This window comes from Anser cygnoides, chromosome 1 (genome assembly GCF_040182565.1).
Source record: "Anser cygnoides isolate HZ-2024a breed goose chromosome 1, Taihu_goose_T2T_genome, whole genome shotgun sequence".
Classification (NCBI taxonomy): domain Eukaryota; kingdom Metazoa; phylum Chordata; class Aves; order Anseriformes; family Anatidae; genus Anser; species Anser cygnoides.
This window is the reverse complement of record NC_089873.1, coordinates 51,162,988-51,186,400: the sequence shown is the minus strand read 5'-3', so window position 1 is coordinate 51,186,400 and position 23,413 is coordinate 51,162,988. Positions and strand designations below refer to the sequence as shown.

The following is a 23,413-nucleotide window of genomic DNA, read 5'->3' as shown; positions in this document are numbered from 1 at the left end:
GTCAACAAAAAACATGACAACAGCCAGCAGTGTGCGTTTGCAGCCCAGGCAGCCCAGTGTATTCCTCCCTGCATCAACAGAAGTGTGACCAGGAAGCCAAGGGAGGTGATTGTCCACCTCTACTCTGCCTTTGTGAGGCCCCACTTGCAGTGCTGTATCCAGGTCTGGGGCCCCAATGTTAGAGCACAATGAACACCTGTTAGAGGAAGTCCAGAGGATGGCCATGAATATGATCAGAGGGCTGGTGCACCTATCCTGTGAAGAGAGCTGGAGATATTCAGCCTGGAGAAGAGAAGGCTCCAGGGAGACCTCACTGCAGCCTTGCAATACTTTAAAAAAGACAGAGAGTGACTTTTTGCTCAGGCAGATAGTAATAGGACAAGGGGGAATGGTTTTAAACTAAAAGAGGGGAGATTTAGATCAGGTATTAGATTGAAATTCTTCACTCAGAGGGTGGTGAAGCACTGAAACAGGATGCCCAGAGAAGCTGTGGATGCCCCATCCCTGGAGGTGTTCAAGGCCAGGCTGCATGGGACCCTGGGCAACCTCATCTAGTGGGCAGTATCTCTGCCCAAGGTGGGGGCTTGGCACGGGATGATCTTTAAGGTCCCTTCCAGTGCAAGCCATTCTATGATTTTATGAAGAGTATGCATGTGGCTAGAAAAAAAACACCAGAACCCTGGAAGCCTGAAGCCATCAAAAAATGCCATGACAGCTGGCAGGGATTCCACTGTTTAGGCTTACGGTAAGATTTTGTAGGTGTCTTAATAACGTGATATACCTTTTGTATTGTTGATACTGATTTTGAATGTACAGTTCACTGACTGATTTGGTTTTAATTGAGCAGTTTTTCTCTGCAACATTTTCACCTTCTAACAAATTATAGTACTGTTTTAAAACCTTTTTTCTCCTTCTTAATATGTTTTTCCACTTCTACTTTGGAAGCAACAAAATTACTTACAAAATATTCCTTTATTTTTGTAGCATCCTGTTCTTTTTGCTCCTCTAGCTTTTTCTTTTCCTCTTTCATTTCTTCTGATTCTTTCTGCCAGCTCTCCTTTTCACTGAAACAGCAATTACATATTTTCATTTACAATCATGAAGTGCTTGTTGAGTTTCAAAATGCAATTTGGAAAAGACATTATAAATTGTAGGTGGATAATTGAAAACTTATCTCCTCTGTTTAGGCTGCTGCTAGATTAATGATTTTCCCTCTAAATAAAACTTAGGTTCCCCATATTCAAAATCAACATTAGAGGTCAGCCTTCTAAATATAATGGCAGGCAATGGCTGTAATATTAACTCAAAGTTTCAATCATCTTGCAAGTCTTTCTTTCCATTGCATTCATTTTATTTCAAGTGCACAAACAACCTCATTTCCCACTCTATTTTTTTCTATTTTAGTGAAAAAGATAAAACGATAAAACCATTAAGCCTTGTTGTGGCCCGAACTACTCTCCTCTATCCACTTTTATTTATTTATTTGGAAACAAAAGATCGTGAACTGTCTATACACATCTAATGAGGAAGTTCCTATAGACTGTATAAGATAGTTTAGGTTAGTCTAAACAAATAATCAAGGGTGTTTCAGAACATCTTAGAGAATAGGACATCTTAAAGAGTTTCCCTTTCTCAGTCCCTGATCTCTAAGTAATATTTTCTCTTCAGAGAAGACCTCCTCTATAATGGACGAAAATGGAGGAAAAGGAAGAAGGTGCTCTGAAAGTGAGTCTTTATGGGATGTCGCATCAAATAATCTCCTCCCCTTACTTCAACCTGTAACCCCTTTGAAGATTTTCAAGGAATTTCTGAAGCCTTGAGTTATCGTCTTATCCCTCTGACTGATGTACCTAATCTAGTTGTTAATGAGGCAGTATACCATAGTCTTTAATATTTTCAAAAAGCTGTAACTTTCATGTATCAAACAAAAATAATGTCTTTGATTAATGTCTGGGAAGTCTTAACTGATTCAAAGAACACACGGAAGTTCCTACAAGATGAAACACCCTTATTCAAAAAGCCATCCAGTAACTGCTGTTTTCAGCCCGAACATAGAAAGGATAACTAATAGTCAGTTAAGAACCCAAATCAACAGATTGACCTCTATGCTTTTACCAAATAAAGATCCTTTGACCATAAGAAGAACTTTATAGAAATTAGATTCAATGAAACATACAAGTCTGAAAGAGAAACAAGCATGAGGGACTGAAGATATGAAATCTTGCAGTCCTCATTATAAAGTATGCATTATGAAAAAGATCTGGTAAAAAACGTAGTTTTTAAGTTTTCTGAGTCTTTACAGGACTAAAGAAGTGCATTAAGTCCCTATACAAGAGTAGCAGCATTTATGACACTAACCAAAGAACACTTCAACATAGTAATGAATCTTGTACTCAAAAATATTGTACATTTAGATACCTGACTTTTCAGAATTCAGAGAACAATACCTTTGATACTCTTTGTAAAGCAAGCCTTGTTGATGACGAATTACTGCAAATTTTCGCTTATAGTCCTTTACTGAGTCTTCTAATTGTTTAAGTAACTGTTCTTTATTTTCCAGTTCCTAATTTTCCAAATAAAAATATTGAAGTCATTAAGATAGGTTTTAAGCATGAAAGCACTAGTTAAAATTACAGTTTTCCCTTTTGTTTTTCATGATAGATACTTCTGTCAATTCATCTGTATCAATTTTGTGAACTGAAGATATGAAATTTCTTTTTCTGTAGAAGCAACAGATGAAAAAAAAAAGTCCAGTAAGCACTGGCATTCATATTACTAGGTGTGAAATAGTGCAAAAATGCTCAATAGATTACAGCCCCAAAAGTTTACAACACCAAGGCATGTTGTTAGCCCACATACTTAGTCTACAAAGAATACTAATTGAACATCTACCTGGAAAGTCATGCTTTCTTTTCACATTCCTAAGTAACTTTCTATTTTATCATCATATGCAACTAAAAGTATTACCTAATAAACAAAAGTAATCAAAGACAGAAGAAATAATATAACAACAACACAATTTATTTCTACTGTATTTCTCAAATAAATATTTGTTCTTTATTATATGCTTGGTCTCTATGCTTCCCATGGGAAACACAAGCTTCGGTTTCAATGTACTTATTCACACTTTTACAAATGTTGACATATTTTTGACATAATGGAATGAAAATTCATACAGTAAATAAAGACCTTCGCTGTACAGAGAAAAACAGATCAAAGTAGGATTTGCACATTCAGACCCAGGTGTGAAATTCGGACAGTAGTGCCAGAATTTCTTGTAAAAAGCGTAAAACTGGAGAAATTTAAAGAAGATTTTTAGATCAAAATTCCCATTTTAAACAGACAAAACCAAATTGTTGTCAAATACACAATTTTTAGTTTCCAGGTTTACAGTGCTGCAAAACATTTACAGCTTTAAACAAACAAACAAAACACAACAGAATAGCCCCAAGAATTTACAGATGTTAAAACTTCAAAATTATTTTGGAAAGCTCTCCCATGTCCATACATGGCATGACAGTAGATTTTGGAGGAAGGAGCTCTATGTTACAAATAATCTTGATAAAAAGGAGTAAGCGATTTACCTGTATAAGACGTATTAAATATTCATTCAGGGAATTAATCATATTAACACTTGAAAGAGCCATCCCTTCTGGAAGATTCACTGTTTTGAAGACAATATTGGCACCTTCTGATTGACGTAATAAGCAAATTTCATTTTTCAGTTGTGTAATCTAAAGAAAATAAACAAAACAAAGTAACTCTTGTTATTTAATTAAAATGCACCTGATAGAAAATCTATTAGTTTTCCTAAGTTAAATCAGTTGCTATTAACAATCTAATTGAGTTCCACTTGTATTCTAAATAATTCAAACACTCTTAGAAAGTAACCTTTTAAAAAAACTGTGATTACGTGAATAATTAAATGCATAGTAGCTTGAGCCAAATTGATCAAACCACTCCAGCAATCAGGGCAGATTCACATACCTGTTAGTTTTATTCTTAACTGTTTATACAGTGCACTTACATAACTTTTAAAAAGATAAAGTTTGGATAGAACTATTGCAGCTGGAGCAATAGGAGGTGCTGGAGCACCTCCTATGAACACAGGCTGAGAGAGCTAGGATTGTTCAGCCTGGAGAAGAGAATGCTCTGGAAATTCCTCGTAGTAGCCTTCTAATGTCTAAAGGCAGCCTACAGAAAAGATGGGTGTGGGGGGAGCTCTTTATCAGGCAGTGTAGTGATAGAACAAGGGGAAAACATTTTAAACTAAAAAAGGTAGTGTTATATTAGATAGGAGGAAGAAATTCCTTACTCAGAGGGTGGTGTGGCACTGGCACAGGCTGCCCAGAGAAGCTGTGGATGTCCCGTCCCTGAAGGTGTTCAAGGCCAGGCTGGACAGGACCCTGGGCAACCTGATCTAGTGGGTGACATCCCTGCCCATGGCAGGGGGTTGGAACTACATGATCTTTAAGGTCCCTTTCTATGAGTCTACAAGAGTATTAGTTACTGGCAAATCTTTTTTGTATTACCAAAGATGTTCTAAAGGGAAAATTTAAATTTTGCTTGTTGTAAAATAAAATTCCACTCCTCATTCCTGCCTTGGAAGGAGCATTCAAAATAATCCAGTATACAATTCTAAAAAAGATACAGGATTTTACAGAATTATTCATCATTTTTAGAACACTTAATCTGTTATTTATTTAAATAAATAACAAATACAAGACTACTGGCTTTCTGAAGAAAGAAATCTGTAACCTTTTTTTGGTACAGCTCTCCCCAGAAGACACCCAGGCTTGGTGTACATCATCATATGATACTCCCAGGATGAAGTAACATTAAGAAGAGTAAGATTTGAACTTTAAAAGGACAAACTGGTAAATCCTATATATACATATATTTATATTTATAATTACACTGCTCACTTAAGCTAAATCCAGTATCTTATGCATTGTGTGTTTTTGTTCTAAATTACCATAGCAGAAACTTTTAAGTACAAATTAAATAATGGAAGATAAATTGTATACCTTTTCATTTGCATTTGCCAGCTGATTAGAGAAACTTGTTGCCTCCTTCTGACTCTGTTTCAGTTCCTGTCTTAATTCTTCATTTCGTCCTGTAAGTTGGTCAACCTGAGCTTTCAAGTGCACACTAGCATCAAAGATTCCCTCTGTGTTTTTTGACTCAATTGCCTAAGACAGTAAACATTAAATTAACAAAACAGAGAAAAAGCAGAGAAAAACTTTGTTTTTCCATAATAAACTGGAACCGGTTTTAAGCTACATAAATTTAGAAAAAAAGTGAGAGATTTTAAGTTTTTTTTAATCTACTAATCTGTTTGCTGATGATACATAATTTAAATCATATACCATAATATAAATAATTGCATTTGCCTGTGAAAATACTAATTTTTCAGGAAGATGTTTGAATAAGTAATTTTTCTTCAACATTTCCTGCAGATCCTGTACAGATATGCAAAGAACATAGACAACAACAAGGCAAGCAAATGAACATTAACTTAAACTTTATGTATAAGACAACAAACTTGACCAAGACGGTTTTATACTATCCAGCTGAAAGGTTTTTTTTGTTTGTTTGTTTTTAATTTCTGTTGGAAATCTCTTCTTGTATATTTTTAATTCGCTTTTTTACAGAGGAATCACATTATGTACTCCCACTTGTAAGTAAGGAAGTATATACCAGCTACTATTTAATTATACAACAACCCAATAATTTAAAAAATATATATCTATATAACCTAAAAATCCTATAAGGTCAAATAAACGAGTAAGCTTACATTAACTAAACGGTCCAAACTAGGGATTGTTAAGGCTGTTTCTCCTCCCTTCACACTCGGATCATTCTGCATTTCCTTGACAGCTTGCAGTATTTCTTTCATTCCTTGTTCAAGTTGTTTGTTCTCTTCTGATAATGCTTTTACTGTAATAAATATTGTTAATGTGTCTAAAAGCAGTAAAAAATGAGTTAGCTTTTACTAGGACATTTCATCATAATACCTCTTGATTTGATATATAAGGACATTGTTCATATTATATACAGACATAACTAACTATTAATTTCAAAGTAGATCTGCTAGGTACTTCCCAACAATGTATTTTGCTGGAGAAATATCAGTAAAATAATAGATAAATCCTTAATGGGAACATTTGACTTTACTGAACCTTCCATTCTTCAATGTTTCCTGCCACTGTTTTCACTTTTTTAGTAGCCTGTCTGATCAACTTTCACAGATCCAGAAACATGGCGATCTTCAAAATACTTCTGTGTAAAAATGAAGTATATAGGAAAACTAGGAGAGATCCTAGTTTAATGTATTTAGTATGAATAAACTATGTTTCTTGTACCACTACCATTAATTTAAGTTTAAAATTAGCAAAACTATACATGTATTTATTCACACAAATATAAACACATCTTTTTACAAAATGTCATTAAAGAGAATTCAAGGAAATTCCAGTTTGCAAATGTTGTTTATATTATTTTGTAATCTTTGTGTTACCAATTTAAACCAATTCACAACCAAAAATTCCACAATTCATGAGGTTATCAGAATAATTGTATAAAAACATTCCATGTACATGGCAAATTCAATCATTGTGAAAGATAACCAAAGCAACCTGCTTTTAAAAGAAACTGTACAGATGGATATTTGTGGTTACAGTCACAAAAAAAAAAAAAAAGTACAAATAAACAAACAATCTGCAGGTACCTGATAACATTCCCCAGCTTTAAAACATGTTCCAACTTACATTTAGATTGAAATGTGACTATTACAGTCCTGTTCTTTTCCAAATCTCTCTCTCTTTCACTTAGTTCTTTTGCAAGATACTCATTCTAAAGAAAAGAAAAAAAAAAGTAAGAATTGTAATTTAGGAATATTAGAATTCTCGTTAAGACTCTATGGTTAAGAAATGTTAAATGAAAATTAACACTTAAAAATATTGCTAATTAATTATATTTAGTAGCGACATAGTCACTGATGCAGTATACAAGCCAAACTAATGTGTTACTATGATGGCAACAATCAAGGAAATTTGTAGAAACAAAATCATTATTTATAGCAACAAAATCATCAGGAAAAAAGTATTTAAAGCATAGATAAGCTTTATATAAATATCCTTTTTTTTTTTTTTTTTTTTTAAACACCTTGTACTACCTGCACTGCCTGGCTTCTCCATTTTTCAAGCTGTAATTCTGGATAACTATTCAGCATATTCTTGATCAGCAAATCTCTGTATATCTGCTCATTCTTAAAATAAAAAAGTTATTAGTGTATGATTCTATCTCCATTTTTATATAAATTTTTATATTTCCAAGACTTATCTTCTAAATGATCAAAAAAACACTTATTCTTTTCTACTAAAAATGCAATTAGCAGGCATTATTCATGCTGTAGCTTGGTTAAGAGTATTTTAAGAGAAACCAAAGTAGAAAAGCATACTCCCATAGCATGGAAAAAATGATGTATAGTAGAAAAATGCATGACATACACAGATTTAAAGATAGGAAAAACCTATTTTCTGATCTCATCTATTGTAACCATTATGTTTCCTCATCAAAACCGAGACAAATAATAAACATGTTTTCTAGATCCATTCAAAATACAATTTTTGTCATCTAGTGTTCTAGTCCCAGCTTTTCCTCAAACTGGGACTACGCCTTCATGAAAACTTCCTAGCCCATATATGAATCTCCTGACTGAAATGCAAGTGCAACAGAGACAGATTTACTAGAAGAATTACACAAGGTATATCCCATACAATACTGTCCAGGGAAACACAAATTCTTGGTCATACAGCAGTTGGAACAGCAGTCTACAAGTATATAACACAGGTAGGACCGTGAGACTGCAGGAACTGACTTGATTCATGCCCCAAATATCTCTCTAGTACCAAAAACAAAGACCTGCGCTATACAAAAACTAACACAGCATCTTACGGTAACTATTTTGGAAGCTACCAGAGAATATTTTTTTTTAATATCATTTATCACATAAATAAAACACAGCAAGCATCCTGAAATCAATCTTTTCTTGTAATGATTCTAGCACGTTTTCAAAAACCCTACTAAGAACCTAAAATATTTTGTCATTATGGATCTTTTTAATAAATGAAATTTTTAATTGAAAATCTTTTCAGTTTTTTCTGAGAACAGATAGATATTATCCATTTCTCTGCCAGTTGACCAAGATAAAAAGATAGAAGAACAAACTTGGGAATTTTTTAGAAGTTTCCCAGAAGGAAAGGCCTTTCTTATTCCAGAAGTCTAACTTTACACCGTTTTCTTTAGATGTAGGAGACATGCTCTAGTCATATAACATCTGTATCTTTTAACAGAAATCTCTTCTTTCACGTCAAAGGACTGAATCAGTCCCTACTTTATTCAACTAATACTTGCAAATTAGCACTGTGATATTTGTCTGTGTACTTAAAAACATTTTAAGATGATTATCCTCAAATTATGTTGCTCAATACACAGTTGCAACCATCGATTCATTTGTGATGTAAAGATGTATGCATTAATAATACAAGTGGTGTGCAGGAAAATAAGTATTTTGTTTCCACGTAATGCACATAAGATCATAGAATAAAAACTATTCCCTCTTCATACCCGTCTATATTGATGTGCATGTGTGTTTTGCAAATTTTTTCTACAGACAGGAAGAAAGTGTCAAAAAATATAGTGATATATTAAGTCAACAAATCAACTGCAAACTAATAACTTGGGCATTTGTTTGTTCTAATTTAAAGAATGTGCCAATTCTATTTGAATCATTGCATAGATTTAAATAAAGATGAAATTAAACTAACATATCTTCATTATTTGAATTTATCTCCTAAATAACTGCAACAGATAAGCACACACATTATAAAGGAGCCTCACCTGTGATCTAAGAAAGGCTAATTCCCTTCTCAACTGCTGTATGAGATAATCAACAGGATCTACTTGACCTGAGCATTCTGAATGTCCATTTTCAAATTCACTTTCCAAAGTTTTCACCTGCAGCAATTCTTTTACACAGTTCTTTCTTTCTCCATCTTCTTGAAAGGTATTTAAATCAGAAAACTTTATTTGCAAATAATCCTGCTTATCCTTCAATGTCATTCTTTGTGTTTTGAGAGTTACCGGCTTTCCAAGAACAGATGCACAAGAAATCGGAGAGCTCTGGCCAAGAGATGGACATGCACAAAAATTTTCCTCACTTCTTTGATCTGAATTAGAAGTTATAGACACTTGATTCGGAAAAGACGCTTTGTTTCTGTAACTTTGGTCATTTACTTCTGAAGCCTACCACATTCTCTGATACACAGAAAATGAATCTGTGCAGTCTGATTTTGAGTCTTTTGACACCTCTCTAATGTCTGCATTATCTATTATCCCTGATGCCACTGTAAATTGTAGTTCTGGTGATATGAAAAGTTCTTTTATCCTAAGAGTTTCTGAATTACAGTTGTCATTAACTGCTTGCAACTCTGTCACGTTTTGAACCTAAATGAAGCAAAGAAGCATTTCTATTTCTTTCCAAGTGATTTAAATTCCCAAGTATGCCACAAGTTCTTCTACGTAGATTTCCCACAGCCTTACTCTTTTCAGCTCTATCTTTCTCTGACTTCAAAAGGCTAACTCATGCTTCTCTATCTGCAAGTGTGTTTCTCCCTTCTGTGTTACATGAGTTGATAACCTGTACTCACAAGAAATAATGTTCATTAGTATTCAAAAAAAACCCACAAATGATTAATTTGGGATTTTTTAAAAGCAGTTAATAAAAGCTTATAAAAATATTTGAAAACATATTTACAAACCAATATTATATTTATTTGAAACAGAAATACAATAAATGCTCATGAACTTGGTTTATGAACCTACCTTTGCCTTTACTTCAGCAATATCATGGGTGTCCAAGAAATCAAACTTCCTCTTAGTCATCCACTTCTCTTCAGTAAAGCTATCTGTTATCTGCACATCACCAGCATCCAATGCTAATTGCAAGTAAATGTACAATAAATTACTATGAATTTTTTTTTTTGGTCTTCAAACAAGGGAATATATTCAAGCTACTATATATGAGTTCTAGTTTTCTACTACCCGCAGGGTAAGAAGCTGTAAACCTTTCCATTGGAGCAGATTATGTTTGCCTAGGTGGCACAGAATTTAAGTTTTTAAGTTTTCTGAAACAAATCCATTACAAAGATTTACTGGAAATCATGGTGAGATTATTCCGTATCTAAGAACTACAAGACAATGGCATGACTCTCAAGTGATGGATTACTAGCCATCATAAGTCAAAAAGCTACTGGGCTGTAAGACTACAGAAATACAAAACCACTCACCTCTTTCTACAGATTCAGTGATAATTATTTTGCCTTATAATTTAAGCAAATTAATAGACATAACAGAGCTATATTAGTAACTAAAGACAGAATCTTCTTGCAGGATATTTTATAACACAGAATACCTTACCATTTGTTGCAACTCTTCTTCCTTTCTCCTGAGCCAACTTACGAACCTGTTTTTTCAATTCAATTCTTTCTTCTTCTAGTCTTTCAATCTGCGTATTATTTAACAGACAAGTATTTCACTCCGTTCAAATGCAGTTTCATTATGTAGGTCTTACATAAAAATACAATTTATCACTTACTTCTTTCAAAAGAATATGGTTTTCAGCTCTATATTGCTGCTGTTTTAGTACTTTGCTGTTTCTGATTTCATTTAAATCAATCATTGCCTTTGGCTCAAGACCTGAAACACAGTATATGATGCATAATCACTCATTTGGGAGGAACACTAATGTTAATGGTCATTAATAGGTAGCCCATTTAAGTGACAACACAATCAGTCAAGTAGAACAAAAAAACTAACATATTGATGGTTAAATATACACATATTTCTACACGTCATGCTCTGCATAATAACATCAGAAGAAAGCACCATTTTACATTAGTTACTAAAAAAAACAAAGCACAATAAAATACCGCCTAAAATTAACTGTATTTATGTTTAGATTTCTTTATGCAAAAATAAGCCTTTCTGAATTTTTCTCTGTGCTTTTCAATCTAGCATTACAATTTCAGTAAGTTATGGATGATTTCCAAATACTGTATTATGAAGCTAAGTAAGTAGTCTACAATCAAGGAGGAATCAAAAACGACAACAAAAAAAAGCAATGTGAAACCTATTTTCCTGCTTTCTCCACTCAAAGCAACCTGTAGCTAAAGTTTAGACATGTACATACACTCTTTTTCTCCTAACTAACTGAAACTACTTGCAAATATTAGCAGACTATACATAAGTATTTCCAAGTAGTTAGTTGGTATAGTAAAAATGTCCATGACACAATGTTATTTCAATTCCTACACAATAAAAAAATGAAAATATAACAGATACACCATACCTAAGCGCTCTCTAAGCTCTTCATTTTCATCAAGAAAATCATTTATTTTCAGTTCAAGTTTATTTACTTCCTTAATTAACGTTTCAATCTCGTGATCTCTTATTTTGATTTGCTTTTTTAAATCCTTTATTTCAGCAACAGCCTCTTCCAAACCATATATTCCCTGTAAAAATCCAAATGGGAATTATAAACAGATCACATGGAAAAATAAATTATGAATCTGTGTTTCATCCTTACAAAGTTGATGACACTATTTGGAAACAAAACAAGAAAAAAATACTATGATTGAAAACTTATACTAACAAACATACATAGGAGACCATTGATAAGTTATGGAAAGACAATAGTCAAGTGAAAAAATTCTTCCTGAAGACTATAAGGATTCAAAGGAGGTCACCCTCTCAAGTGGCTGACTCAATGTCCGCTAAAGCAAAGCATATTCATTTTTCTGACCATGGCATTCAGTAATTCCTAACTGCAATGCCTATTTTTTCACACAAACAACATTTTCTAGAAAACATACCATACTATCTGTGATTTCTCATGATTGCATTGCAGGACACCAAGACTTTCAGTTTTGCTTAGCTCCAAAATACCTTTGAAATCCACTTATCACAAATACAGATTTCACCAAAAGAGTGCTAATCTTTTTTATGTTATCTTTTTTATGCTAACTGTCCACACAATTTCTGAAGTATCTGAATATTTTTAATATATACTATTTAAATCGAAAAATCATTAAAACCTTACTTAATAAGAAAAAAATGTTTTCCAGTCTGTAAGCACTGTGCTTATTGCAAACAGAGTTGCTGAATAAAATCAGTTCCTACAAATCTATCTTCTGACTACACAGTAACCTCCACATATTTCAATATTATTCAACCCTCTTATTACGGGATTCTTTGAAGAATCCTATCTTGATAATTCAATTAATGTTCAACGTGTTTCAGAAGCCCCTACTCATATGCTAAAATTGTCAACTTGCAAAAGTTAAGTATGGTTAACAAACATGCAATCAGTAACCTCTAGAGGTATTATGAAAGAAAAAGAAAATAAAATAGCATCAGAAGTCATTCATTTAAGTTCTAATTAGAACACTGTCAATAAAAATGCAAGCAGAAAATGATCTGCTAAAAATACGATGAAATACCCTGTCCACTCTGACAAATTGTTTACCAGTTCATAGTCTTTCATTCGTTTCAGAGCCTCAACAAGTTCTTTGTCCTTTTCTTTAGCATCTGCTTCGGCTAGTTCTGCAGACTTCTCAGCCTCCTTTGTTTTCTCCTCTAGCAAGTTTAACTTTTCCTGCATTTCTCCTAAACGATTCTGCTGAACAAGAGTTGAGAGACCTGGAAACAAAAACCTTGATCAACAATTCAACTAGGAATTCTTGCTATCTCAGCAAGAAACACTTCAGATGATGTTATAAAGGAGATCTTCATTATCTGCTCTCAATTAAGTAATTAAAAAAGACTATATGTTATTGCTTTTTTTTATCATTCATTCAAACAACCCTCAAGTATGCACAAAAGGGAGTTTGTTCTGAATTACATGTTACTAATCATCTGCAACTCTTTACTAAGCTGAGCTGAGACGTATCTTATACTCTAACCTATAACGTATGTAATATGTAACATTATTACATATGTAATATATGTAACATTAATTAACTATACAGGTATAGTTTTATTAGGCATTATATTACCTCTAAAACCCACTGGAGTACTGTAAATAAATTTAAACCGTTTTGCATGCTTGACAAATGGAAAGGAACAAAAATTTTAGATTAGTATTACTCAAATATGGCAAACATTTTTCTGTATTTCTAAAGAATAAAGAATATACGGCAAATTTGTTGCTTTTTATTTTCTTTTTAATATACCTTAAAATAAAATGGTCAACTTACCTTTATCTTTTTGGAGATCATTTTTTAATTCCTCAATAAGAAATGCATTTTGTTCCATTTCTTTGGTATACTGTTCGACTTGCTCAGTAAGAAGTCTTATCTGAGCATCTCGCTCTTGCACACCCTAAAAAAAAATATTAAAAGAAATTCTTCTTCACTGACCATCTCACTCTTGCACATTACACACACACACACACACAAAAAAAAAAAAAAAGCTCCATTAAAGAAATTCTTTACTGACAGGGAAACTACCAATACAGAACACCACATTTCTTCAAAATCAAAATGGAGAAATGAAAAGCAGCGAATACAAAGACACAATAAAATTATATAACAAGCAAACATACTGTACTTACAACATAGAGTTCAGATATTATCTAGAAGTTGGATAGATAAAGGCAAAGCAGGAAAAATAAAAGAGAGTAAAAATAAAGCATTCGCACAACACTATCACACTGACACTAAAGTAGTGCTTAATGATCAATTTTAAATGGAACAGTTCTCTTAGAGTTAAGTCGGTGCATGATAAGAAGTTTTAGATCAAACAGATTTCTTACTACCTCCTCCTAAGCAGGTAGTAGGAACTGAGATATATATATATTAAAGATTGGGAAGACTAACAATCCATCATACATGACACCTATTTTGCCTTTCAACAAGTCATCCAACTTTTAAAAATTCATACCAAATCTTGCTTTGTATGCATATACATCCATAGGTACACACAGACTCTTAAAGTATCTATTAACATATTATTTCTAGGCTTATATATGAACTTTATAAATATCACAGAACGCAGTAGTATTTTTTGCGTGATGAATATATATAAAAAAAAAGAAAAAATAGACTTGGAAAAAAGTTACAGAAAATAATTACAATATAGAAGTCTCAAGAGTTGCTGACCTTACTTTATACCAAAGTTATGAAAAACAAAAGCTCAGTCTTTCTTAGAGGAAAAATATCACCACATTTTAAATCTAAAGATACACCGCTTAGCAAAGCTGTAAAGAGCTAACTATAACCCTTTCAAATGTGAACTTATATCAAACCGTAACAAGCTTGGTCCATTTTGTGTTGCAACACAATGCTGTAGCTTGATTTAATTTTTAAATGCCTTATTTTAAAATACGCTCATTTCCATAAAACTCTTCAGAATGACATGCTCATGACTGTCATCCAAAAAAGCAACTTTTACAGCAATCTAAGTCAGCTAAAAACAGACTGCGTGACTGCGTATCAAAGATCTTTTCAGATACTTCTGTCTTCTGATCATCAGAGGCTAACTGGAACGTAAGGTTTTTTTGTTTGTTTTTAATCCTTTTTTTTCTGTAAGATTACACGTAATGATACATTTATTCAAAAAACACCTGAAGAAGGCAGGAAATCCTCCTGATACATATACATTATGGAAAGCATATTGTTTGATATTGGGGCTCCTAAAGGGCTGTGAGATTTTTTGAATGTTTTATAGTTTTCCAAGAAAGTGGGGAAAGATCATGAAGAATTATCTAATTTGAGATTAATAAAAAAGGCACCTAATTCAGCTAGCTCTGTAACATGCTGAACCACAGACTTGAACAGTATAGCACCAAGCAAGACAAGAGGACACACAAGTTAAAACCTCTAGGTGAGACTTTTCCTCGACTAACCGATTTACTGTAATTTAACAGCATTAAATTCTGGATGCTTAGGTGTTAAAACAATCATTCTAGTTACAGTTAGAAAAGACAAATATGAAAGTAACAGAACCAACTACCAAAAGCTCAATTCATACAGAAAGGGAACGTTCATTTGTGCAATATTAAGCTAACCTTGTAGTGGAATAAATCAACCTGCCTCGTAATTCTCAAATGTGAATGACACAGATTCTGGTTTTTGCAAACTATGAAAGACTATATTATTTGGTCACCAGCTTACCTACAGAATGGTAATTTCTGTGTGTGTAATTTATCAGATGGACTGTACCTGCTGAAGGGCCATTATACTATTTCTGTCTACATCAAGTCGGGCCATTTTTATTTCCTCTTTCATGTTAAACAACATTTGCTGATACTCTATGAGTTCATCATCTTTTGAAGCTAAGATTTTCTGAAAAGGAAGATAAAATACCATCAGAATTCTTGAAGCAATTCCTAAAAAATAGCCAAAAAATATTAGAAGTACCTTCCATTCTTCAACTTTTTCATTTACAGCTGCCATGAGTGGATCATCTTCCTCATTCTTTGCTTTCAGCTGGTCTGAAAGCTCCTGAACCTAGAGATGCAATTTAGATCAATATGGTATCACAAAACTGTTTTGCTTAAACAACATACAACAACAAACGCAGACGTACAACTTAGCAGAAAAGCATTATGGCAGCAAGGTATAGTTCTGGCTCCTAGAACACATGAAGTCTAACACTCTTTATGAAAGTATTTTGTGATCTGCAATAAAGTTTTAAAATTTGCATCAAGCTTAAAGATCACATTATTTTTAGTAATTATTTCAGCAGTGTGCTTTAACTGGAGTTGTTGAACATTTTTGAATTTAAGGAAAAATATGATGATACAATATAAAAGCAAAAAAATACGTTCAATAATATAAGTTAGTTCTTACTTGAAATTTGTACTGTTCTTTCTCCTTTCTTAACTGATCCATAACAATATCAGATTGTTGCACAATTAGTTTCATTTTATTATATTCATCCGTCATCTTCTCCATTTCTTGCACTGATTCCTCAAGATTCTTTCTCATTTCTTGGTTTTGAATGTCTAACTTCTCATTAGTTTCAGTCAAATTCTGCAGAATTAAAGCAACTGCTTTTAAAAAGTATGCATCTTAATACCTGAATAACCAGTAATTGAAAGCTACCTTAAATCTAATACTTGAAAGTATAAATTAGCACAGAAGAGAGTATTTGACCTCTGGATCCTCAATTTCAACAAATCCTAATGACTAAGCACTAAAAAATTACTCTAAAAGACCCGTGTCAGTAACTTCAGTACCTCAGACATTCACAGATGGAGAGTTTATGAATCACAGAACCCAACTGCATTACATATTCCCTTGCCCCGTGTCACTTAGTCTGTAAATTGGCATAGCTTTGTGACAAATACTATTGTCAGAAGAGTCTAATAAATACTCAACAGCATCCATTTTACCTGAATTTCATCCAAATACTGGACAAGCTCAAAGTTCTTTTTGGACAACTGAGATCTGTAATCAGAATAATCTCCTCTTCGTGACAGAACTGTTTCTTTTTGAGAATCTATTTGCCTCTGATAGTCAATTACATCCTGACGTAATTGTTCATTCTGCACAAAAAGCAATCCAAAAATAAATCTATTTTGAAGAGCTGAATTCAAAGTTGTTGCTTTTCTAATAAGCTAACACAAAGAGCTAAGACAAACACCATCCAAATTCCTACTGTCTGCTTTTAAAAACTTAGAAGCCTCACCTTTCTCTTTATTTGTTTTTTCTTCAGATTAAAAAGGAGAGAACAAGACCAAGAGAACAAAGCATGAAAAATATTAGATTATCTTTGCTTTAGAAAGAATAAATTGGAATCAACATAAAGTCCAAACAAAGTAAAATTTTCCATATACCTGTGCATGTGTGTACATACATACATACATGCACGTAGGTAAAAGGGCACATTTGAGGAATTCTCAAGTTTCCACCAGAACATTAATTGTAATTGTTGCTGTCCATTTTATTCTGCCACAGACCAAGATTAGAGGTAAAAAAGGTAGAAAAACAACCAGCAAAAATGTTTTAAGAGACTGATTTAAGAAAAAAAAAATGTATTAAAGAATGTTAACTCTATCTTTTCATTTGTTCTTATATTAACTAATTTTTGTAAAAATTTTATCTTAGCAAAAGCAGCAAGCTTAAACCAAATCCTGTCCACTATCCATCAAATCTATTTGTCAATAGTATTTAAGAAAAATACTAACTGCTCAAGAAGACAAAGTCCAAAGCCAAATTATCTTAGGGCTGTGTAAATTCAAGCATAGACAGCTCCTGACCTCAATTAGCTAAGTTTCCCTTGAACAGATCTATGATAAATTTGTGAAACCTGATTAAAATGTCATAATCAATATCTCCAGTACCTAGGAGATATTCCAGAACAGAATTAAATACCATATCACTCCCCAAAAATATGTAGAAAACTAATAATATATACTGTTTATCAGTATTAATTTTTTACTAACCTCTCTCCTTAATTTGATGTTTTCATTTTCTGTATCTTCATTTCGAAGAGCAAGCTAGAATAAGATGATAAAATCCTTATTGTGTGTGTGCATGTATATATATACATATGTATATCGCTAACATAAACTATGAAAGCAACGAACTCCAGAAACAAAACAGAAGATGAATGCACAGTGGTCCTATTTCATCTTTTTTTTTTTTTTTTTTTTTTTTAAATTTCAGAGGCTCTTTTCAAAACATGAAACTTTCAAACACAGTTCCAGAACTGGTTTAGAGATGTCAAGCCATTCTTACCTGTTCATTCACTTTCTTCTCTTTTTCCAATTCCTTTTCTATTTCCATTAACTGTCTCTCTTTTTGTTCTACTTGTTTCTCCAGTTGGCGGATCTCATCACGCAAAAAACGAGTATCACGACCACCAGCAGATCTTTGTGCCATCTTAAGAGCATTAAAACGATGTAATAAATATAGTACTGTTCTTCAAAATAGCAATGAAGAGAAGAGAAGAGAAGAGAAGAGAAGAGAAGAGAAGAGAAGAGAAGAGAAGAGAAGAGAAGAGAAGAGAAGAGAAGAGAAGAGAAGAGAAGAGAAGAGAAGAGAAGAGAAGAGAAGAGAAGAGAAGACCGATACTAAGCCTAATGTTCCTAACGTTCAGGAAAAGCAACAGGAAGGCCTCACTAGCTTCTTAGAAAAAAAAAAAGAATTAATTAAAAAAAAGGGATTTATTCAAATAAAGACAATTTTATTGTAGATAGAAGTCTTTTTAAAAATGAGGCTGATGAATATTCAAAAGCTAGTAAAAAGGATTAACTAAAACTTAGGGCTATTATATTTCCTTAGCTATTTAAAACAGTAGTGCAAAAAATAAAAAAAGCAGCATTCTATAAACAAAATTTTAAAACGTACCTCTAATTCATTTTCCAGCTTCATCACTTTTGTTTTAAATAGATTTTCTGTTAAAATAGAATAGGCACAGAGAATTAACCAGCAAGGTACATAAAGCAACAATGGTTAACTTCACAGCCTTTAAATATTTGGCCCCACTGAGGCAACTGACTTCATATCAGTCAGTATTTTATTCACTTTGTTAAATTAAAAAGAAACAAATATATTATATTTAATAAATCATTTATGAATAGCTTAAGGTTTGCTTACCACATTTGGCTTGTTCTTCCCCAGCTTTTTCAACTTCCTCTAGTGCCAGCTCCACCTCTTGAGCTTTCATCTGGCAAAAAGAGCATAGTAAGCAAAGAAAAAAGATTTACTAACATAAACTAAAAGAGTATTCCATGGACCATGCATTTAGAAGTATGAAAACATGTACAAAAGAATATTTTTCTCTTCAAACAAAGGAAACCACTCATTTTCCCTACAATTAAGAACTTAGACCGTTGAAATATTTTCTTTAGTAATTTATTCTAAGAAGATGTCTGAACATTCAAAAGCATGTAGCTGAGAATAGTAATAAAAAATAAAAATAAAAAAAAATCCTAAGACCAATGTGTGCAGCTTTTATTTCTTGTTTTTGGTATGTTTATGAGTAAATACAAAATGTAATAGACTTATAGGATCAGTTTCAGGATAGCCAAGTTTCTTCCATTTGCAGTGACAGTTTTAAAGTTACTCCAAAACATCAACCTACCATAAAAACTTTGATTAAAGTTAAAATCATAATCAATTACTTACTACATCTAACTTCTTTGTGAAATATCTTTGCATTACCTGTAAAACTAAGATTCCCTAACTACATAACTATGTTCACTTGTTCACTTCATTTCCCACTGGTATGTGCCATAACCCTAACTGCTGCAGTTACTCTGTTGCACGCACACATTTAGTACACAAATCCTTGTAAGAGTAACCAGTACGCTCAATGCAGGAAAAGAGAAAAAAAAAAAAAAGTAATCATGTTTTCATTGAAATAAAAAAATAAGCAGATGTACCTACAGAACTGTAGTAAGTGAGGATTAATACAAACCTTCATTAGTGACTGAGTAATTTTAAAAAGATGTATCAACTGTTCAGGAGTTTCATTTTTCAAGTTTTTCCCATCAACCTAAAGAGACAACAGTGTTTTTATACAAATATCAATGAAATTCACAAAATAAAGCATTTATGCATGTGACAGACCAGAGACTCTTCAGAGGAGAATGCATAGCAAAACCAGTACATTCTGTTTTCCCCTTGAGTACCTTGGACACAGTCTCTAGCAATCTGTCTGCTAGTTCCTCTTGACCAGGCAAAGCATCTGGATCAACTCTCATAAGCTTCTTCCAATCTAAAATGGGTGCCATATTGATTTTATAGTATTTTCTTGGAAAAGAAATATAGAAATAACAGTTATGAGACATTAACACTGCCCATCAGTTATTTATCATATGACTTAAAGGAGGCCAGCTAGTGTACAACACAAGACAATATTAATAACCATATGGATTTTTTAATAAATGTACTGATTAACATTCAGTTCACATTTTGCTCCATTGTAAATACGTAGACTGTAGTCTAAGTAGGCTATAATAAAACCATTTTTTAAGTTACAAATTAGATCATGCAAAATCAAAGAATTTGTGATTCAAACACTGAACATCGAGATGCATGTGAAACCTCATTTTTCACTTCTAAATGTCATTCAGTTCTTCCCAATTTCTCTTGAATCTGCCCTTGCATGATAAAAATCTCCTTATATTGACAAAATCATTATTTCCTATGTATTTAAAACACAACCAACACCTGCTTCAGTTTGATGCCACAAGCGTCCATTTCTTGATACTCATTTCTAAGATACTAAACTCTTGTATTAAGCATCCTTTCCTTTTGATTAGAATACTTGAATTGAGACAGGACAGTAGACAATCTGCAAACTGACAAATATATAAATTGGAAGTAATGCACAGTTTTGTTCTACTGCTTACCAACCAGATGCTATAGGTGACGGTGACTTGCCATGTACCTGGAAGTCAATGCAATACCTGAAAAAGACAAAAGAGATTGGAAGACTTGGATTATTATGTTTTTCAGAGCTGTCTCTGACCTATATTGCCAAGCCTTAAAAAGCTGATTCTGCCAAGTTTCAAAAAAAAAAGTTTTGAAAATTTATTTACATATTGCCCTTAAATTATAAATATAGTATAAGTGGTTAGGAAAAATAAGTAAAAAAATAATAAAACCAACTAGGATGTTTAATTCATTAATATTCAATAAACTTGATGATGCAAAAAGGATATATATTTTACTGGAAAAAATCAAGCTGAATCAATAACCATAACAAAGGTGTATGCTAGGCATATCTCAAGATCTTTTCCCTCATTCACTGTTCATCATTTAAACATTCAACAACTGAAACTTCCATCTTTAATGAAAGTCTGAACAGGTATTACTTTTGCAGAATATATTCCTGAGATGAGATGTAGATGTAAATGTAGATGAGATGTAGAAAATATATATATGACTATCAAATCTATTCTGAGAGTAAATGCACTACCTTACTACTGTTGATCTTTCCCTACCTTTCTTGTTTAAAAATCCTTTTCCTTAACTTATAAAATGTCTTTAAGAAAGTATCAGTCTTGAAATGGTATCAAAAGGAAGAGAGATATAAACAAAATAATCCAAATTCTTGGGAGACCATCTACAGTAAAATATAGGGGGGCACAACCTAAGCGTGAAGTATGTTTTACAGTATATATGTATTTAAGGACAATAAAAGGGAAGTTAATTCTTCATAAAATTTAGCTGATCCCTTCCACTTGGTAGAATGTGTGCTTTTATTTGACAGAAGGTCTGCGTGGTGAGACAAGGAGATCAGGGCTCTAAAAAATGTGAAATATACATGCATTTGATGGTAGCCATCACAAGATTTTCTTGACTTACTTTAGGCACCAAACATACATAAAATAGCCTGATGCTATAAAGTTCAGTAAGGACTGATAAAATAGGAGCGCTGGGCATGCTCACGTGCTATCAGAACTTGGTAGGACATCCAGGACGGCCCACCAGAGACCGCGCAAAGGAGAGGCAGCCCAAGCACCACGCAGATTCCTCATCATCACAGGGACATTGGGCACCAGTACAAACAGCTGCTCCTCTTCCATAACATGCGTACAATGTGTATTACAGTCATAGATACTTGAGCAAGACTGAATCCCAAGAAGCAGCAAAGACAGGTGGGACATGCGCTAACTTTCTGTTAGTTTAGCGGAACTAACCCAGATTAAGCTACTTAGGATTTCCAAACTAGGTCACCCAGACTAGCTCCGATACGCTAGCTCTACAGAGCACTACACCCCAGCCACAAAGCACCTTGTGCAGGGCTCCCATTTCCTTCCAACTGACACACCCCCTCCCGAGATGCCGCACGGACAGACAGACCGCCGTCCCTGCAGGGTGTCCCAGCCCTGCCCCCGTTTTAGACCCTGCTGAACTCGCAGACTGCCCGACCCGGCACCCCTGGGAACGGCAACAGCCCCCGGACGCCTCAGCAGGGGCAGGGGCAGGGGCAGAGCCCCCCTACTGGTCCCCCGGCCCCGGCCGCCTTCCACGCGCCTCCCCCCGGCCGGCAGCAGCGCAGCCCCCGACGGCCCCGGCCGCAGCCCCTCGGGCCGCCCCTTGGCCTCACCGCTCCGCCAGGGCGGCGGCGGCGACAACGGAGGCCGCTGCCAGGCGACGCCCGCAGCCTCGCCTGGCGGCTCCGGTGTCCGGAACTGGGAGACGCGCAGGGGCGGGGAGAGGCAACGAGGCGCGGTGGCGCCCAGACGGGCCTAGGGCCCTCGCGGCGGACTACGAGTCCCAGCATGGCGCGCGGCTCCCAGCACGCCCCGGCGCCCCGAGGGGAGCGCTGTCCCGACATCCTTTGCTTGGGCAGCGACAGCTGGGGGCGGCGGCGGCGGATCCGAGGCGGCCTCAGTCAGGTAGGGCGGGCGGTGGCGGCGGCTGGCCGGGGCTGCCCTCTGCTCACGGGGTCCCGGGGGAGGGCTCGGCGGAGCCGCCGCTGCCCGCGGTGGTGCTCCTCGCAGCTTCGGGTCGGGCTCCGGTGCGGCCTCGGTCCCCCGAGCTTCCCCGGCCCGCTCCACTCCTTTCCTAGGTTTCCCTAACGGGGGCTGCCCCAGAGGCAGCGTGCCCTCTCCCGGCCCCTGCGGGTGTGTGCGCGCTTCTCTGCGTGGCCCCGACCTGCAGGTGGCCGCTGGTCGGGCCCCGGAGCGCTGCATCCATAAACTGCCGGCGTCCCGTTGGCGCTGCCAGCCGGCGAGGGGGGCTGAGCGTTGGTAGTGGTCCGACGGCCCAAAAGGTTCGGGGTCCACTGCTATAGCTAACTAGGCGTGAACGCATCCTAAATAAAAAAGGAAAACCAGTAACCGCGTGAAGTGTCTGTATACGTTATGTGTTCATTCAGCAGATGTGTTAAAAGCTGAAAGTGATTCTTTTTCTTAATCAAAAGACAAAGGTGGTAATCTTTTGAGTTTTACTTTCTTCTGAATTATTCATCCTTTTGTTCTTCTTTGCTGTTGCTTAATCAGCATTGCTATTTAATGACGGCTGACAAGATGCAAGATGCTCGACACACCTACTAGTTACGTAACTTGTCATGTTGTAAGCCTTAACTGTTGATTGAAGGTAAAGGCTTATATCTCACCCAGAGGTTGGTTAGTTACATCTCTCTATGTAAAAAGAGTAAACGTCATGGTTAGGGGAGAGGAATCACAGAATCCTCTGTGTTGGAAGAGACCTCCAAGATCACCTAGTCCAACCTCTGACCTAACACTAACAAGTCCTTCACTAAACCATATGGCTAAGCTCTACATCTAAACGTCTTTTAAAGACCTCCAGGGACGGTGAGTCAACTACTTCCCTGAGCAGCCCATTCCAATGTCTAAAAACCCTTTCGGTAAAGAAAGGAAAAG

The 23,413-nt window shown here is 35.1% G+C and overlaps 2 protein-coding genes across 13 annotated transcripts in view; one reads left to right on the top strand and one right to left on the bottom strand.

Moving 5' to 3' along the window:
- The window catches only part of CEP290 (centrosomal protein 290), a 54,212-nt gene extending 31,928 nt beyond the window's left edge, over positions 1-22,284 (bottom strand). Inside the window, exons 1-26 of one of the 11 annotated variants that reach the window (XR_007162301.2) lie at positions 22,132-22,284; positions 20,429-20,485; positions 19,706-19,826; positions 19,492-19,569; positions 18,669-18,738; positions 18,420-18,466; positions 17,808-17,951; positions 17,513-17,566; positions 16,460-16,612; positions 15,915-16,097; positions 15,483-15,572; positions 15,285-15,407; positions 13,320-13,443; positions 12,590-12,762; positions 11,414-11,576; positions 10,661-10,761; positions 10,483-10,570; positions 9,889-10,001; positions 8,905-9,186; positions 7,178-7,270; positions 6,771-6,855; positions 5,798-5,940; positions 5,028-5,192; positions 3,585-3,734; positions 2,448-2,563; positions 962-1,064 (exon numbers count right to left, since the gene is read on the bottom strand). Coding sequence is in view for 10 of the 11 variants with exons in the window: in XM_066995394.1 (XP_066851495.1) it covers positions 962-1,064; positions 2,448-2,563; positions 3,585-3,734; positions 5,028-5,192; positions 5,798-5,940; positions 6,771-6,855; positions 7,178-7,270; positions 8,905-9,186; positions 9,889-10,001; positions 10,483-10,570; positions 10,661-10,761; positions 11,414-11,576; positions 12,590-12,762; positions 13,320-13,443; positions 15,285-15,407; positions 15,483-15,572; positions 15,915-16,097; positions 16,460-16,612; positions 17,513-17,566; positions 17,808-17,951; positions 18,420-18,466; positions 18,669-18,738; positions 19,492-19,569; positions 19,706-19,807 (2,943 nt within the window). In the remaining variant the exon portion in view is untranslated. Of the gene's footprint in view, positions 1-961; positions 1,065-2,447; positions 2,564-3,584; positions 3,735-5,027; positions 5,193-5,797; positions 5,941-6,770; positions 6,856-7,177; positions 7,271-8,904; positions 9,187-9,888; positions 10,002-10,482; positions 10,571-10,660; positions 10,762-11,413; positions 11,577-12,589; positions 12,763-13,319; positions 13,444-15,236; positions 15,408-15,482; positions 15,573-15,914; positions 16,098-16,459; positions 16,613-17,512; positions 17,567-17,807; positions 17,952-18,419; positions 18,467-18,668; positions 18,739-19,491; positions 19,570-19,705; positions 19,827-20,428; positions 20,486-21,470; positions 22,009-22,131 lie in introns of those variants that run through there. The other 10 variants (XM_066995394.1, XM_048061030.2, XM_066995428.1 and 7 more) reach the window with 10 other exon arrangements.
- The window catches only part of TMTC3 (transmembrane O-mannosyltransferase targeting cadherins 3), a 36,357-nt gene continuing 35,228 nt past the window's right edge, over positions 22,285-23,413 (top strand). For both annotated transcript variants that reach the window (XM_066995441.1, XM_048061038.2), the window contains exon 1: positions 22,285-22,423. The gene's annotated coding sequence lies outside the window, so the exon portion shown is untranslated. The remainder of the gene's footprint in view (positions 22,424-23,413) is intronic.